General features: G+C 42.0%; 1 protein-coding gene across 1 annotated transcript in view; it reads right to left on the bottom strand.

Moving 5' to 3' along the window:
• Positions 1–19,392, bottom strand: part of LOC126852323 (neurogenic locus protein delta) — a 43,730-nt gene that overhangs the window by 8,444 nt on the left and 15,894 nt on the right. The window contains exons 3-5 of the mRNA XM_050597013.1: positions 16,482–16,542; positions 8,805–9,056; positions 2,466–2,526 (exon numbers count right to left, since the gene is read on the bottom strand). Of these exons, the coding sequence (XP_050452970.1) occupies positions 2,466–2,526; positions 8,805–9,056; positions 16,482–16,542 (374 nt within the window). The remainder of the gene's footprint in view (positions 1–2,465; positions 2,527–8,804; positions 9,057–16,481; positions 16,543–19,392) is intronic.

The raw sequence follows: 19,392 nt of genomic DNA, 5'->3' as shown, positions 1-19,392 counted from the left end.
TATAATAATAATGAAATATTTATTAATTGATTTTTCAAAAAATATCGAGGAAACTAAAATTGGTTCCGCGAATCTCGCTGCATTCTCGGATTGAGTCATTCGGCATTCTCGGATGCAGGCACGCATAGTTCGCATAGTGCGTTCGCCGCCGCGAGAAACTCTCGATATTCATGCCGAAGAACTCGCGGCGACGAGGCACATTTCGCGATGCGGGAAAATCCACAGTCGTTCCTCCTTTCACAATCGTGCAGCTTCGAACCTCGCGATGACGCGACGGCACTGATTTCAATGGAGGGAACGGCGCTCGAGAAGCGAACATTACAAAGAGAACGAGAAAGATATTAAAAATGAAACTCGATTTAAAGAGGATTTTTAAATAATAAATTGCAAAAAAGAATTCATTGAATTATCGTTTTAATAAAGTTAGCGATAAAAGTTTGACGAAAAATCGCGTGAATTTATATAAAAAAAAATTGGAATACCCTGTATATACTATATTTATATTTTAAACTATTACATATTATATATTTGTATAATTTAAAATACATAATTTTCCTTTTGAAAAATTTAAAAAATTTTAGAAAAAGAAAATTGGTGAGAAAATAATTGAAAAATTATGCGAGAACAAAACCGATTATGGATGAGATATGACTGGCGAACTCGTGGCTGCGACTAACGGGACAATTAACCCCGGTCGTAGAGTAATTAGATGATCGAGTTAACTCCAAACCCTCGGGTTAACGTTGTCCAGGCCGAGATTACGTCGACGAGAAATGCGTGACATTCGCGATGCATCAGTGAATAAGTCGAGTCATCGTATTATTTAACTGCGCTTCTGCATTCTCGCACAAACGCGTTCTCGCAGCAGAAATAAGCTTTAATATTTGATATCAAATGTTTTTTGTGGAAAATTAATTACATGGCTCTCTTCAAACATTTTTTTTTATAAAAAAATTTATAATTAAAAATAATTGAGAAAAATAATTAAAAATAAAAGAGCTTTTGTAATGAAAATTAAAAATTTTTAAATCATTGTTATATATGAATACAATGCATGTACACGGAGAAAAAAAGTTATTAATTTAAAATACAATATATTTCAAATATAATATATTGAATCTCACATGATATATATTCGACTTAAATACTTAAATATTTCAATTTAAAAAATGGTAATTGGTTGAACGGATTTAGTCAAATTAAGAACTTTTTTTCTCAGTGTATATCTGCTGAAGAAAGGAAAGAAGTTTAGATCGGAGTTATGCGAACGATTTTCATCGCGAGTACGGAAACCCTCGACGAGAATGCCGGAATTTTGCCAAACGGCGAATTAAATCGGAAGGTTCAACGGCACGTCGGGCGGCGAGAGACAAAGATGGGAAAAATGGAGAGAAAAGGAAGAAGAAGAAAGAGAAAGAGAATGAGAGAAGAAAGAGAAAGGGGAGAGTGTTAACCTGAGAGAGGAAGAAAGGGCAGGGACGATTGGCACCTCGGAAACTGCCTCGTTAAAACGGGAAGGAGCCGGGAAGCTTCGAATTCCGCTTCGACCATCCTTTCCGTTCGCGCGCGTACTCGTAAAAGCGTTAAAAAAAAAATGCGTAAAATAATATACATACATAAACGAGTGCGCGGACTTGTAAGTGCCATCGCGAATGCGCGGCGTCGTAACAGGATCCTTACTTCCCTAAGGAGATGCGCGACGCGTATCTCTGGGTCTTAAATTAGCAGTAACATGTTATATACCAGCATGCGGAATTATTAATTAAAATTGTTGACTCGAAATTACTTAACAAAACAGGATTTTAATACTTATTCGTGCTTTTCGTGCCTCTTGTCGATGTAAAATACGTAACAGATTTATAGCATTATAAAAGCTTTTTTTTTTTGAGAATGCATAACAATAACGAAAGGAAATAAAATTAAAAATTTTGACAAGTAAAAAAATTACATTTTTAAATTGAACTATTTTTCATTTACCTTATTACATTATAAACAATCTAAATAATAATAAATAATTTATCAAAATATTCTTTGTATATTTTCAAAGTTTCGTAATTTCTTGATTGTGCAGGAAAGGAAGAGAGTGTATATTTTTCCTGTCAAAATTCTGACATATTTCGCGGGGAAAATAAAATAACTCCAAAATATGTACTCTTTTGCGTAGCTATACACGCGTTACCGGCAACGTGATGTGGATCTACTGCGACTGCTACAGCCGACCCGTGTACTTTTTTCGGAACCGCGTCGAACGATAATTTACGATAGGTATGCGCGTAATTATTACCGCGCTTACATGCATACGCCGCGCCGGTGCATACAGAAGAGTGGATGCACCGTGTCGGGGCCCAGGAATTTTAGTCGGCGATTGTATGAGGCAGCGCAACGTACACAGACACATATATACGCATACGTGCGTGCGCAAGTATTAAGTATACACATATATATGTATATCTATATATACTCACATGCATTCGTTGGGTCGATTGCAGTGTCCGTGCTGTTCGTCGCATCCGGGCAGGCAGCGGGCTGAAATGAGTAAGAAAAAATCCAAGAGGTTAAGGCAACTCTCGGCGAGAGGTCGATCGCGTCCCTCACGACTGCACGAGCGAGCGGTGCATACGGTACGGTGTATGTAGGTACGATGCATGCATATCACGCGGACCGATAGTAGTCCGTCTGCCCTTATATGTATATTTGGGGATGTAAAATACTTGGATGATTAATATTGTAATAAAAAATATTTCATGTTTTATTATTTTATTAATTTCTTATTGTATAAAATATTATGTCCCAATGAAAAATATAGAATAAATATTAAAAGATATTTTAAATTATTTTTTTAATTTTAATTTATTTAATTTATTTAATATTTTTATTTAATATAATATAATAAATTTTTATTTAATCATTTGTATTTATTTATGTTATTAAATATTTTTAATTTATTTAATTTTGAGGAAAAAAAAACTGTTTATTTTATTTCCAATGAAATATTTCCCTATTTCTCTATCTTTACACATTTCTACGTTTCTACTTTTACTTTTCTCAAGTTAATAAGTTTTGAGGATACTCATTTCTCTTATCTGCGAGTGCCAGTGATAATAATAATTAATGTCGAGAACGCGCTAATACAGGAAATGGGATTAACACACAGGTGATGGTACCCTGTGTGGTAATGATGGGCGCGTATTCCATTTCCTTATCGGACAAGTAAACCGCGAACAAACGACTCGGTTGAATTCAAAGGGCGCGTACGACAACCTTTCTCCTTTCCCCCTGGTCTTCCCTCCGGATGCGGGCAACTTAAAAACAAGGAGAGGAGTGACGCCACGTGCGACGCGGAACGTTTACCACTGGTCTCGGTGGTAAGCCATGTCGATCATAGTTCTCCCTGTTGCATACGCAAACGGGAAAATCGCCGATGGCTATCGGCCAAGTATCGTGTCCGTGGATATTTGCGGACTGGGACTAGATAACGCAAGAGACACACGTGACAAAATTTCATTACCTCCGCGATCCAGCGTTGGAGGATACAACGTGCAAGCATGCGAGGAATCGCCCGTCTAGATTTTTCCCTCGTCACCTGCCTCCTTCATCGAACGTGCGATAATTGAAACTATGTCTCTCATAGGATTCTCTTAAGAACACCGGTCAAAATTTACGTTCACGATTATATATAATATCGATACATCGCGCGGAAAGCTTAACAGAACAGCGCTATCGTTCGTGTTACCATAACGTTACCACTCATTACCGAGTGTAATTAAACTTTGCCAGTCTGGCTCGTAAAAGTAACGATCTCGCCGGGGAAAAAGAAGGATCCCGGTGCGCCCGGTGAATGAAGGGGTTGAGAGGACGGCGGGGCGGCTCAACGTTTCCGACGCGATTCTGCGCGCAGGGCCGTCGAGCAGGGCCCCGGCGACGAGGGCCCCGTGACCTTGGCACCGAGCGCAACGGCCCGACTCGCCATGACCGGACGGACTTTAGTGCGGCTCGGCATCGCCGCGCGTTAAGGAGTATGGTATTTATAGAGCGTAGAACGAAAGAGAGAAAAATAGAGAGAGAGAGAGAGAGAGAGAGAGAGAGAGAGAGAGAGATATGGCGGCCCCCCTTGGTCCCACCGTCAGGGTCTCTTCTCCTGATCTCTCATCCCCCCCGACCCTCCGACGACGACGAACGACCGAATCGCAAAGATTCCACCAACGAGAGATTCCTCTCTGCCTCTACCACCTTTTCTTCGTTGGCGGAGAAGAAGAAAAGGAAAGAAGGTTCTTTTTTTTCTTCCTCTTCTCCTGAAGCGAAGGGAGGGGTGGAGTGTGAGAGGAACGAGTGACTAAACAAATCTCGTAAGCCGCGACAAATCTTGCTCCTCGAGCATTATTTACGGCCGATTCGCGGCCGCGCGATTTTTCGAGATAAAACCACGCGAGATGGGCTATAAATTCACCCGGGTCTTTCGCCCCTTCTCTCCCGCGGAACCTTCCAAGTCGGCCAGAATCGTTCTAAGAAGCCGAGAAGAAGATGTCGAAGGGACGTCCTCTCGCGCGTTTTATCCGATGCGATACTTGAATGATCGCGTTCCGTAAAAATCGTTCATCAATTTAAAAAGAACCCGATAAAATATCGATTTATGAATTCATGAAATATAGCTGACATTTTTGCGAAATTTTCAATCCAATAAATTGATGTGACATTTTGAGAAACATTGCAAACGGTTATTAGGTCAGACTGCTAACGAGATGCAAAATGAAGTACTACAATTTTCATTTTGACGATTGTAAATTTACCTGCTGATTGAAAAGATTAATTAGCTCGTTTGCATTTTCCTGTAATTAAATCGACCTAATTAAATATCTGTCGATTATATATTCTGCAACACACATTAGTCATTATTATTTTATCACAATTGTTGATTAAATCGTACAACTATTCTGAAATTTATGAGAGAAAGCAATTGCGAAATAAACGAATAAAATATATTAAATATTAGCAGACCGAAGTTATGAAGCTTCGGTTCCCTTTAAATGCCTGACCTCGGGCAGATAAAATGAAAGAAAAAGAGCGACGGAGACAGAAAAACTACACATGTAGCCAGTCGGTGTTGCACCCCATAAAATTCCCCCATAAAATTCCATAACGTACTTATTGATTTTCTATCCCCGACCAACCGATTTCCCTTCGCCGAAACGGTCGAAAGGGCCCCGATGATAAAAAAAAAATAGGGCACCGTCCATCCGTCTCCCCTCTAACTATCTCTCTCTAACTATTTCTCTCTTTTCGCGTTACGACAATAGTTTTTGCAGTTTTTCGACCACTTGATACCTGCTACATTGTATACCGGTATCTAACAAGTTAGAGTTTGAAAACGAGCTATTTGAATTTAGTCAAATCTAGCGAGTCGAGATACAAGTTAGAAAATAAAATAGGATTTCCGGGTTAATAGAATTAAAAGTTAGAGAATTCTCTGAATTTTTGGACTTCTGAAATCATTTCTAAGAGGATTGTAAGAATTAAAGTCTTTTCATGACCAGAAGTCGCAGCTTTTGTTAAATGTTAAACGAAGATGCGGTCGAATGACGCATCCTTAGAAGTTAGAGCGGTTATTCTATTATTAGTGCCATTTTTTGTTAAACCTTGACAGATTTCGGCGTGATTATTTTCCGAATTGAACAGCCATAATCGGGCTATGAAAGAAAGAAGGATGGGTAGATAAGTAGGTAGGTAGGTAGGCAGAAAACTCGGCCAGGTAGATAAATAAAGCAAAAAGAGAGAGAGAGAGAGAGAGAGAGAGAGAGAGAGATACGTCCGGAAAAACGTTCCGCAGCCGAGGGGTACAAAAACTACGGGGATGAGAGAAAAGGAGAACATAGAGAAGCCGGAATGGAAGTGGACTGCGAACGTAAGTCCGGCGCAGCTGTTGGTTAAAGCACCGACCTCGGTGCAGCTGTCAGGGCCCGACCCGTTCGGGCCTCTCTTTCGTTCAGACCTGGCTCTCGTTCCATTGCCAGCTGCTTTCTGTCTCTCTCTCTCTCTCTCTCTCTCCCTCTTTTTCCGCGCGCCCGCCAGCAACCCCCTTATAAAACGCACTGTCGCACCCCCGAAAGAGCCCGACTGCCTGCGGCAAACTATTCTTAACTCGCCCCTCACACCACGGGGTTAACGAGAGACGAAAGGTTAACCCTTCGCCGTTTCTGCAGTGAATTCATCGAAGCGGTTCGAACGAAAATGCGTGTTCGGCAATTCCGTGACGAGTTCTCTTTGGGTAGGCGTCGACTAAAACGAAAAGCTGTGGAATTATAGAAAAGTGGCGAGAGAAGTCAAGGACGAAGCAGGAAGAGATCTAAATAAGTTTAAAAACGTATCACATTGATATTCGAAAGATAAAAATTCGCTTATATACGATATAGAGTGTCATATATAATAATCAATCTGTAATCTGTAAATTTTCTGCGTAATATTTAATTTAAAAAAATTAACACGAGTATGTAAAGAGGATGCCTCTATATAAGAAAATTTCTGCGAACGTTTTAAGCTTTTCACAGAGTTAAATCAAGAGAGAGAAAGAGAAGAAGAAATGTTGCCAAGATTCGGGAAGATACGATGCGGAAATATTGAAGCTGAACGCGAGATATCGCGAACGCGGATATTTCTTGTTTTAGCGAAGTGAAAGTTCTTTTGTGTTCTTGCCAGACTCGTTTCGAAGGAGAGTCTGCGCTATCTGCGTTCCGCTCGTGATTGAAATCGTCGTATTTTCCGACGTTTCGCGGTCGACTGCTTGTCGAGCGACAATGATTTCGCCGGCTTTTCAATAATCGTATGCATAATCGTATGGGAATCACGTTACGCATTAATGCATAATCGACAATTTTCGCGTCGCGCTGTCAAAATCATGTGTCTCTTTCTTCTCTTTTCTTTTTCGGGATATTACAAGCGCGATGTTAGCTTAAAATTCTAATATCAAACTCCATTCTTTTAAAATGTTAGAGAAAAATTGACATACAAAGTCCGTAAAGGATCGCTCGCGGACGATCGATTCTTCGAACGATATGTTAATTCTTCGAGGAATGTCCATGAAATGAAGTGTAAGTAGTCCATTAGTAATCAGTGCGCGAACTTTGTCGATCGCGACGATCGCACCGAGCGGCGTCGAGAGTGCAATGACCGGGGACCGACGGGCCCCCCACCCGCGGGGGGGAGGACTTCGCCTACGATCGATCGGAATCGAGAAAGTCTGGAATTCGGGATTCAAGAATTGGCGAGGAAAGCTTGTGGGAAAGCAAAGACATTAATCGTTTCATATAGGAATAAATGTGTACTTATAAAAGAGCGATTTATACATGTGTATATCCCCAGATAGAGTACACAAAAATTAGTCAGCTATTATTTTCTAATAATTTACTACTATTATTTATATTATTTATATTTAGAGTATTAAGTTTTAAAGTTTCTTATTTTTCTCGTGACAGAATACAAATTGTATTAAGCAATTGAATGATATACTATCATTTTCTATGATTTGATTTCATATCAAATAAAAGCTTAAATTTTAAATACACGAATTATATTTGGGAATAAAAAATTATTATATATATATATATATATATATATATATATCCTATAGATTATATAAATTCCAGTTTTTTTGAATTTTTTTTACCGGTTGAAGAACGGAAAGTGTGGTGAAATTGTAAGAGACCGCAACTGCGTAAATTTCTCGACAGTCTTCTACGTGACAGTGTTCGAACGACACTTGTGGCGCGGTTTGCCTATTGTCGCGAGGACAATTCGGCACAATCCGACCCGGGTTTCGAGTTCCCAAAATCAAAGGGCGAGCACAACGAAGCCGCTTCCTTCGCGAATAAAAACCACCTTTGTACGTGCACAGGTACGTAGTCGAACACCAGGTGCAGATACGTACCTGTACGTATCAAAGAGAGGATAAAAAGAGAGAGAGAGAGAGAGAGAGAGAGAGAGAGAGAGAGAGTCAGGAGCTTCGGTGTCGACTGACCGACTCTAGCAACATGGCCATCCTCGTTCGACTCTCGCGGAGTCTCCGGAGTGAGCGAGGACGAAAGAGAGAGAAAGAGGATAAAGAGAAAGAGAGAAAGAGATTGCCACACACGAAGGCAGATTTCGCCTCCTCTCGCCTCCTCTCGCTTCCTTCGCTCAACACAGCCTCGAATCATTACACGTGCACACAGATTAGTTCTCGGTTGGCACGCAGGTACACGAGAGAGAAAGAGAGAAAGAGAGTGAGAGAGCGAAAAAGGAGAGGGATGCTGCCGTTGCTGCAGCAGTCAGGTCGCACGGACAAGAGGAGGGTAAGAGAGCTTCGAGAAGAGACGAAAGACGGAGAGAGGAAGGAGATACTCGCACACGCGCGAGCTTAAGCGTGGGAAGCTGCTGCACGCTTCGAAGTCTCGGCGCACCGGGCCTCTCCTTCGGCCGGGCTTTGAAACAGAGCAGCGCGAGGATAACGATATAGAGGAACGTTCGCGCGAGAATATCGTCGTACTACGTCAAGATAGCGATAATGGATACTCGACAGGAATTGACAGAAATCAGCTGCCAGTTAATAATCGTGCAAACTGGCAGGAACGTTTTTTTAAGCGATCGTTAATCGCGATCGCAAATCAAGAAATTTGTTCGACCTTTTAGTCTAAATATATATTTAAGATTAAATTATATTTAATAATAATTCAAATTTACGAGAAACGAGACCGATCGGACGCGCGTGCAATCGTGAAGGGAAATAAATATCAGCGATATTATATACATATATATATATATAGTTGATGACTTACGGGTGTTGCAATAGTCGCCCTTCCAGCCGGATAGGCAGACACGCTCACCGCTCGGACTGCAGCTGTAGTGGCCGAAGTTGTCGTCCCTAGGTCGGCACAGATTCTCGCAGCCCTTACCGTAATAGTGTGCCACGCATGTCACCCTGTACTCGTACTCCATCTGCGAGTGAGCACTCTTGTGCTCGTCGACGGTCCACTCCGGCCCGACGTCCAGCCATTTCTGGGTGGTCAGCCGCGTGATCAGCACTTTCTCTGAAAAGACCACGGATACGTTTCTGTTTAAGTGATTTTTCAAATGTTTACAAATATAAGAAAGTAATGTATCAATATATTAATAATATATACGGTGTCTCATATTAAAAGAGTATAGATTAATATTCTTGTATTCTCGAAAACGATGCATTTCTGGAAATTTTGAATTCGAGAAGAAAAGATGCTTATTTTTTTGACACGAAATACAATATTACCAATATTTGTACCCTATATAGAAAACGTTCTATATATGTATAAATATACAAAAATATATTTATTACATTAATTTTAAAAAATTATATTTATCGCTATAGTGGATCGTGACTTATAAGAATAGTAGGCGCGTTCAACGTCAGATAGAGCAACGAGATGCACCCAATGATGCGATCGAAGTGCATCGGCCCTCCGAGAGAGAGAAGCAGAGAAAAGAAGAGAGAAAGAGAGAGAGAGGGCAGACCGGACGTTCGTCCGCTATTGCTACTCTGTCGGCGGCACGCATCCGGCACAAAGAGAGTAAGCGTATACCACGTTGCGGCTCTGGGAAAGAGGCGTCCTTCTTCTTTCCTCTCTCTCTCTCTCTCTCTCTTCCCTTCTCGTCCTCGTCTTCGCCTGCGGCTCGTCCTCTCGTCCGGTGTTGTCTCTACTCGCTTTCGTGTAAACTAAACGAGCGAAGGCTACAGAGAGGCCTTCCTTATAAGGGCGCATTATCGTAATAGCCCCGGCAGATTAGGATCCTACTCTTCGGTCGGGGGCTACTACGCGATCAGGTGCCCTACCGAAAAACCTGCATCTCACGGCACCGGTTTTCGGTGCACGCGCGTCCGTCCCGAACTGGACCCCGGAGCCCGGAGGAACTGGTAGCGTACCGAGTCTCGTGCAGTAAAGGTCAGTGGCGTAGTCGCTTAAGCGAAAGATACATCGATCGACCTTCACTGACAAGAATAATATTCGAAAGTTATTGATGACAAACGAAGACAGGGGATAAAACTCAAAAGCTATACGACAGTTTGTAAATAATATATCCGTGTAGCTGTAGAATCACGAATGATATTTTTCAAGATTATTATCTATAACGCGCGAAATGGAACATTAAAGCTATTTCTGATACGAGATAAATTTATGTATGACGATTTTTAATATTTGTTCGGTTATCAATAGAAGACTCTATATCATCGCTTAATAAAAACACAATTTTTCTGATAATGAATATTAATGATTATTAATATCTTAATTAAGAGAAGAAGAAGAAGAATATCTTAATTATTAGTTAAAATGCCATCGCTTATCATTCATTAATTCTCGTGTCCGAAAAAATTCTGTAAGTCGAGGAGGATGTCCGATATTGACACTACTGTCACCTGATAACGCTACTTGCTAAGAAAGATCCTTCGATTACGCGTCACTGTGCGCGCTCTTTCTTCTCGCGCGTCGAGAAGGAAGAATGAACGAGCAAAGAAACGAACAGAGAAAACAAAAAGACGAAATTTCGCCGATGGCGTGCCCGAGGATACTTAAGGAGGGAGCCAGACCAGCCTCTCTTCCCAGAAGGAAGTGGCGTTTCGCTGTCGGCGATACGGGAGTCGAGAATGGGAAAGAAAAGGAGAGCGAGATGCACAGACACGTACGCACGTATGCATTGGAGGAAGAGGAGAGGTAGTTTACCAGGCTATCTTCCCAGGTGATGCTGTTACGAGTTCCGAAAACGCCGATCTTCGCACGCTACGCGCGCGGAATAAACAGGCCGCTATAACACGTTCGATCCCGAGAGAGAGAGAGAGAGAGAGAGAGAGAACAAATACGAGAGCTTTATATATACATATATTAAAGATGATTATAGTTATAAAAAAGAAATAACCTGTATATATACAATAATGTATTTTTTATACAATTTCCCGACGAATATCAAAGACTTTCCATTTAGATAGCATACATGCATACACGATGCATGTGAATGTGATAGAAAGTTGATGTTCTTTAATGATATTCGGAGAGACGCGAAAAAAGAGGATTAATCCGCATTTATATTCGTCTGGAAGGTGATTGCGATTACCGGTATACGTATGTGTGTATCGACAAAGTTACAACTTCCTGCTGCCGTTTCCCGCGACCGGACCGTTGGCTAACACGAGAGAGAGAGAGAGAGAGAGAGAGAGAGAGATCGGTTGTTTCTACTTGACCACGATATACACACCCGGTAAACACCCGGCGTGCTCGAGGCCAGACCGATTCAAGGTATTCATTAACGACGCATAGCAGCGCCGGCGCGTAGCAGACATTTTCTATTGTTCGTTCATTCAGAAACGAGCGGCTGTCAAACAAGGATAGTCCGTAGAGAAAGAGAGAGAGAGAGAGAGAAATAAAAAGAGAGAGAAAGAACTGGCATATAGCCAGCGGCGGCTTCCACCGCTTTTCTGCGCGTAAAAACGTGTGTTGATGATTTGGCGAAATGAATCGGAAAACCCGACAACGCACGGGAGATCAACTTTTCGGAACCGCCTTCACTAACAATAAGATTTAGGCTTCTTAGACTTCTCGATAAACGGGATGAGTTGCACGGAATTATTTTTTTGACAATCGTGATTTAACATAGATTTTTTTTTTATCTTTAAACTTATGTCCCAAACAATATATATATATAAATGCAATCTCTATATATCATATTTTGACAAAATTTAGGGGAAAAAGAAGATATCTAGAAATCACTATTTTTTATTAATCTTTCCCATCGTGAAGTAAAACGCGACGATTTTTCCTCTCCCGCCGATTGACACGTGGAACGCGCAGAGAGAAGGCGGCCAATTATCGCCGCCGTTATTATCATGCGAAAGGAGGCAGGTGCGCTCTCCCGAGTGCATCGGGCGATGTGCAGCGAGCGAGTCGCGCAACAACGGTGGTGTCCCGTTTGCGAGGGAGAGAGAAGCACGGAGAAAGACCGGCCGGGGAAAAGCGGTTGACAATCGACGGTGACGTAAGCTGCGCGTGTGGAGTCACGACCGCTCGGAGTGTGTTCCTTTCGCTCGCGTATATATACGCTTGTGCGTATACACGTACGCATGCCCTGTCAATTGGAAATGAATAAAAGACACTCATCGAGTCGAGCTAGTCAAGTCCGGATGCGCTCCTGATCACATCCCAAGACGAAAGCAAATGCAACGTGGACTTTATACCCGCGCTTTCTCTCAATTATAGATTTTTTTTTTTCATAAACTTACTTCCATTGAAAATGTTATATCGCGCGAATGAGTGCCTTTAAGAAGCGCATACAATTTTGACAATCGTTTTTCATACATAGGATTGTTTCGCAATGTAATCGCGCTCTCGAATCCTGAATTCCAAGAGAATTTATGCAAGAATAAAAATGAAAAAATTTCGAAATAAAATGGTAGCGGTCTATTGAGATTTTTCCCGCGGGAAGTGTATTTCCAAACGAAATACACGATCCCTTAGAATAGATATACATCGGAGCGTCCACTTCGTAGTTAACGAGCTGCTGTTACGAATTGTAGAAATGTATTAGCCGCTTCCTTGAATGCGCGCGCGTTAAAATGAGGTGTTTAACAGTACCTGGGCTGGATATCGCGATCTCGAATTTAATATACTTTACCAGGCGCGTTATATCCCACAAGGCGTACACCTCGTAATAACGCTCGTTGATTCACTGCAAATGAACGGACTTACAAACGAGACTAACGAGAAAGAGAGAGAGAGAGAGAGAGAGAGAGAAACTCCCCCTCTTTCATCCATCTCTTCCTCGCCGATGCTATGGCGAATGAATGAAGGAAAGGAAGAGTAGTAATCCGATCGGCCTTTACCAAAACGAGCAACAAGCGAGCACAGAGCCGTCGTAATTAGCGACAAAGGAAACTGGTTCGCGTATAATAAACACCACGGCACATGTGACGAATCGATCGATGAGCGCCTTTATCGACACGTGTAATCGTTAGGGCGCGACACCTTCCTCCGCCGTGGTTTATAAATAACGTCGCGTCGGGCGGGAATAAAATTAAATCGGGGAATAAAAAGGATGGGGGGAAACATTCTTTAAAATCGTTCGATATTTATTTAAAGTCTCCGTTATTTTTAGTCGAAAGATTTTGCGCGCCAAGAAATAGATCGTTTCAAAGTTATCTCGCGATACGATAAATGATCGATATTAAAGATCGCGAGGAAAATATCCCTTTGACGACGATCTCCTCTCCCGCGTTCGGAATCGCCGTCCTTGAGGAATGTCGGGCAACGCAAGCGGATTCCCACGAAATATTCGCGACACGCGACCCGGGGAGCGAATGCAACTGCGGGAATTGTGATCCGAGCGCAGGTGCAGCGACACGACGACGACGCGTGCACCGGCGCGTCATAATACGCAACGTAACGCAACGCGATGCAATTTACGGAGGACTAAAAGGAGAGGAAGAGGGACGTCCGAAAGAGAAGGAGACGAGAACCGACGGGAGCGGGGACAGTGATTAGAAGAGGAGAGAAGGAAGAGGAGGTGGTGGTGTTCGCCTGAGAAAGGAAGCAGCATCCGAGCAACGCGGCAATAAAGGGCTCGTTTTGCCGTCGTATGTGTGTGCGTGTGTGGGTATTATATCGCGCCCGGAGCCAGCACGGTAGACGGAGCATAATGCGAGTGGGGTATCCGCGATAAGGGCCCCAGGGATAGGTGTATATCCGGGACACGATCAATATTAGTGTGAGATACATACATTAGCATTTCACGGTCCAAATTAATGTCGATGTGTCAACGTCGAGCCGAAATTTTTCTCCATTTTTCAGTATTCTCAGTATTTAATCTATTTAATTTATAACTTTACCGAAAACTCCTCTTTTGAATCTTTAAGTGGAAAACTATTCCGTTTCCTGCCTATTTAAAGTATGAAGCAAGATTCCTACGTAAATTAAATCAAAATCCTTTAGTACGATCTTTTAGTAGCGATAAAGACTTATGAACGTGAGAAAATTTAGGTTGAAAATTTCATTTTATGTTTGGTGATTATCGGACCAAAAATCTTTCTACGATAATAATCAATCTTATTTTTAATTTTACGAGCACAAATTCCAAAAAAAAAACAATTTTAAAAAATTTCTTTTCTGTTCGTCATGCGAACAGAACAAAACGGTTTTAGGGAGATGACAGATTTCGATACGTCGATGGTAATTTCATATCAACATCCGCGCGATGGAAAAGAATCGCAGATGCCGAGAGCGAGCTGCAACGTATAAGCAGCATGTCGACGATAAAATCCAGAAGCTGAGCAAGACAACACTCGGTCGCTTCGTTGCGACGCGAGTGTTAACACTGAGAAACATCAGACGGCGAAAAATTATCGTTTTCTTATCCCCCCCAATGCGAGGGATAAAATGTATCCGCTGTGTAAAAGAAAAAAAAAGCTCACGCGCGCGAAAGAGATAGTTTTTATCTTCTTGATAAGGAGCTATACGTATCATCATCTTGACTGATAGAAATCAGTATCACATATTGGCTTATTTGAATATTAATTACATACAACAGAAGAAAAAAACAATGCGTTTGACATTTGACGTTGATCCAAAATATTCTCGCATCAATGAGAGTTTTATTAATGATATTAACGCGTATATTTCTCGGAACACAAGATTCCCCCGAGCTTTCCCAGCAGTCCTCGTACTCTTACTAATACAATCCGTTGCTTCGTCGTCGAGTGGATAGATAAGGCGACGCGGGATCGAACAAAGTATGCACCACGTGGCGCCGAAACAGTTAAATTCGGTTAATTGGAGGAGGAGAGGAGCCACGACGGCAGCATAGGTGACGCGACGCGTACGCGTGTGTGCGTATATCCACGCGCGACACGCATGAGGGCCCGCGTATATGCAGCTTCCGCTCTCTCCCGTCGGCCGATTCTAATTATCCGAAGGGGAGAAAGGGGACGACGAGCCGTGCCCGCGGCGGGACTCCTCGAGGAAGGAATTAAACGGTCTCGCTCTTCTTACCCCGTTTTTAAGCCGGTCTCGAGAGTGAACAACACACGAAGCGGATGCGTGTACTACCTGCGCGCGAGTGCGTACGGAAAACCGTAACGCGCATTTATTAAATATATCGTATCCGCCTCCGACGAAGCCTTCATACGTGGCATTATTATGTCAAAGATTGAGATAGGAAGATGATATTAGTCGGACTCCCTAATCGCCGCGTTTTCCGAAATTTACTTCTCTTTAAATCTTTAATCATTTATGTTGATACAAAGATATTGTAATCAATTATGCTGTTTTTTTGTTTTTTTCGCCGAAAAAATATCCAGGATACCACGTCCTGCGAGAACACAATTGGCGGTAGGTTAAAGCTAGCCTCGTTGGATGCGCCCGTATATACTTGGTGTCGAGTTACTACAGTGCGGTGGAAGATGGGTGTACTACGGTTACACAGGAAGGAAACACTAGTGTGCCGCCGCCGCTCGCTAACCGCGTCTCTCTCTCTCTCTCTCTCTCTCGTTTCTCCTTGCTCTCGCTTTCCTCTCTTTCTCTCTTAATAGCGCGCGTTCTAGAACCGCTTCTGGTCGACAGCTATGACACAACGGAGACGCGTTGCTGTAATAACGCGGTTGCAAACGAGGAACGGCCAACAGCAATAGAGACTGAATAGAACAATGAAAACGCGACGATTGTTCGCGGAGCAACGACCAGTCGGCCCGGTCGACGTAAGATTTGTACACCTCGATCTACCTTTTACTTACATGTGAAATATTCCGAAGTAACATCATAAACTCGACAAGCACGAGAAAACGAATCTTAAATATATTGCGATGAAACTCTGATAATACTCGATAATAATCTGACAAACACTTTTATTTTTATCTCTTTCAAATATATATATATATATTTCTTAAATTATTTATAAAACGGATAGTAATTTCGGGAAAAAAAAAACGTAAAATATAAAAAAGATATCAAAAATTAAAATATTAAAAAATTTAAAATATTTCGAAACTGATAAGAACCATCGCGAAAACGCGAAAAGAGAAGAGAGATTTATCCGCTCTGTCTTTCTCTCCTTTTTCGATTCTTGTCTGAGAGGAACTTTAAAATGGATAAGGATCAAGAGGTAGTTGAGGCAGAAGGAGAAGGAGAAAGAGAGAATGCCCGGAGGATACAACGTCTCTGGTGAGTGTCATGCTCGGAAGACCGGAAGCGCCTTCTTGACTAGTCCACGAGACACCGTGTCGCTCTCTCAGCGAACCAGCTGGACCACACATGCCCAGCCGACGGCGACCTTCCTCTGTCTTCTCTCACGGCTTTAAAACGCGCACGCCACCACGACTAATTTTACGATAATCCTTCGTCATCCCGACTTTTTACGAGCGCGTGCGCGCACGCACTCGTGCCTGGCGCGACGATATGCGATCTAAAAAAAAAAAAGTAGAGAGAGAAAAAGGATTGCATGCTCACCGGCTGACTGCGTGCTGTTGTCCGCGTCGTGATAAGCCTCCACTATCAGCGAGAAAGTACCCTGTAAACAGAAAAGGAAAGCTCTCGTAAGTCTTCGACAATCTCATCATGTTTTGTCTTGGAATATAAAACAAACTTAAAGAGGATGTTAATTAATGCAATCTTATAATTAAGTATATCTTAGTCATGAAAATTTGGAATAAAATTCTATTTATAAATAATTTTATGCATCACGTAATGTGCAAAGAAATGGAATACAGAAAAATATGTATATCACACATATTATATAATGTAATGTTTTATCATACAAATAGAATTCGCTAATTATAGAGCGCCTTCTCAACATTCTGATATAATTTAAAAAGCCGCGATATTCTCGAATTTTTCTCGACCGTGACTCGTGCACGCTTTCGAAAGGTAACGGTATAACGGTTGGAGGAAATATTTCCGCGGTGAAAGGGTTTAATAATAAATTAAACGTTTCGCACACGCGGGACGTGCTGCGTCACGTGCGCACCTGCCACGCATGCCTTGGCCACGCGTGCAGAAAACGACGACGAGCGTGCACCACCACCATCACCATCACCATCGTCATCATCATCATCATCATCATTGTCGTCATCGTCGAGAACGAACATCGAGGAGAAACGGTTACGCGTCACTAGTAAAAGAGGGAAGAATGGGAAGGAAGGGGACGACGAGCAGACCCCAGCGAGAAAGGACAGGAAAGGGGAGACACGCGCGAAAATCACCCTCCTTTCGTGTTTTATCGTTTAGGCACAGGAGGGGAATAGTCCCGGTGCCCCATGGGGGTTAACTTCCATAACCACGTGATATACCGCCGCTGTAAATCACGCGTCGCATTTAAGGTACCGCACGTGTACGCGCGTGCGAGACGTTATTCGCACGTAGAAATTAATAGACGGATAACTTATTATGTATTTAAGTGATTTTCAGTGCTCATTTGCGGTGACTTTAAATCTTCTTTCGATTTTGTACATCCTCCGCTTCTTTAACAAAGTAATATTCTTGAGGGAAAAAACTTCTCCAAAGCTGTCGAAAACAGAATCCCTAAAGGAGAAAGGAAATGCCGGGCCCCCATTGTGTAAGCACATGGCTCTTCCGCAAGACCGTAACCTGCAAGCCCGAAGGATACCCGATAAAGATACCCGAAACGACAGCTCGTAAATCCCGTAACGATACTCCCGTCGCGCCGACAAACCGCACCATCGCGGCTTCGGACACGACATGTCCATTGTTGCGGCGCAGTTGTGTAACAGAGGTGTCCTACATGGTGCGTCGTCGGTGTACAGTAGTGATAATACGTCGTTTAATTATTAACGTCACAGAATGAACATGCATGGAAAGAGAGCGGCCCCCGGGGCGGCTCACGGTGTATTATAGCGCGACCTCGTTAGAGTCGTCGCTGTCGCGCGGAGAATAATAAATGTTTATATCCGGCGATGGTGGGCGAGTCCACCCGCCATTTCCCTATGTATATATATATATATATGTGTGTGTGTGTGTGTGTGTGTGTGTGTGTGTGTTTGTATTTTGCCTGAGTCCCGTAAACGAGTCCCCGGTAATCCCGCGCGAATGTCATTTCGCACATGGAAATTTATGCAGACACCGCATTACGCTCTTTCCCTCGAGCTTTCATTCCGCATATAATGCACAATCTCTCTCGAATACGAAATAAAAAATTGAGGAATAAAAAAATCAGAAGATAATAAAACAATAGACACGTAAAAATAAAAAATTAAATTACATTTTTTAATTATAATTATGTGAATTTCGATAAAGATAAATTTAAGTTTGAATATATATTCGTGTCTCTCTCTCTCTCTCTCTTTCTTTATTTAATCTTGTAAAAAAATTTCCTGAGAATTTCCTGATCATATTAAAATTTTTAGAGATGCAATTTTTTAGAGAATAAATTTTATATATATATATATATATATATATATATATATGTAATTAAAATCTTCATAAATATATCTTAAAATAAAAATATATTTAGCTATTAAATAAAATATACAGAGTATAATGATCGATTTTATTTTGAATTATTGATCGAAAAGTCAAGTTGAATAATATACGATAAGAGTAGTAATATCACATCTAAAAGAGAACAAAAGATATATAACAGTCACTCGTAAATGTACGTCGCCGTATCACTGTACTGATTGCCAACTCGGTCAATCACTTGTAAAATAAGAACAAAAAAATCATCAAACGATTTTTAAAAAATCTCCAATAAAATTCCTTAACTTTACAAAGTAAAAAAAAAGAAAATTTCAAATTTTCCAAATTTTTTCAGAAAGTAGTCACCCTGATTGAATTACTCGGTCGATTAATTTGTGCGAGAACAGACGTAATGCGTCTACATTATAGAACACCTTGTATAACACGCGTATTTCTATCTAAAATTAGCTCAACGGTATATGCGAACGTAAGTACAGATGAGGCAGATGCCCTTCGCGGCGAAAGGGTTGAAGGACGCGCGAGCAATTTGTCTCTGTTGAAAGAAGCGCGAGGCGAAGAAAAGAGAGAGGCTCTGGCGCAGGTTATGGTGCACCTTTTGCGAGGAGAGATACCGAACCGTGTACAAGATGCGCGCGAGATCGGTCCGAGGGGCCTCGTCGTGCACGGCGAGGAGAGCGAACAAAAGGGGTAGAACGTATCGTAGTAGGCGTAGACGGAAGCGAGACGAGTTATATACCGCCTTTTTCTCTCGCGGCAAGGACGCGCTCTCTCTGGAGGCTTAGGCACGCTCGTACCTTCCGAAAAGGAGAGAAAAAGACGATCTCTTTTATAGGTGGAGCAACAAATCAGGAATAAAAGGGAGAAAAAGAGGGAGCGAATAAATCGTCGGGAAGACAAATGCCACCGTGATCGTCCGCTAATTTAT

Source organism: Cataglyphis hispanica, chromosome 10 (assembly GCF_021464435.1).
Source record: "Cataglyphis hispanica isolate Lineage 1 chromosome 10, ULB_Chis1_1.0, whole genome shotgun sequence".
In the NCBI taxonomy this organism is placed as follows: domain Eukaryota; kingdom Metazoa; phylum Arthropoda; class Insecta; order Hymenoptera; family Formicidae; genus Cataglyphis; species Cataglyphis hispanica.
This window is presented reverse-complemented; position numbering and strand designations above follow the sequence as displayed.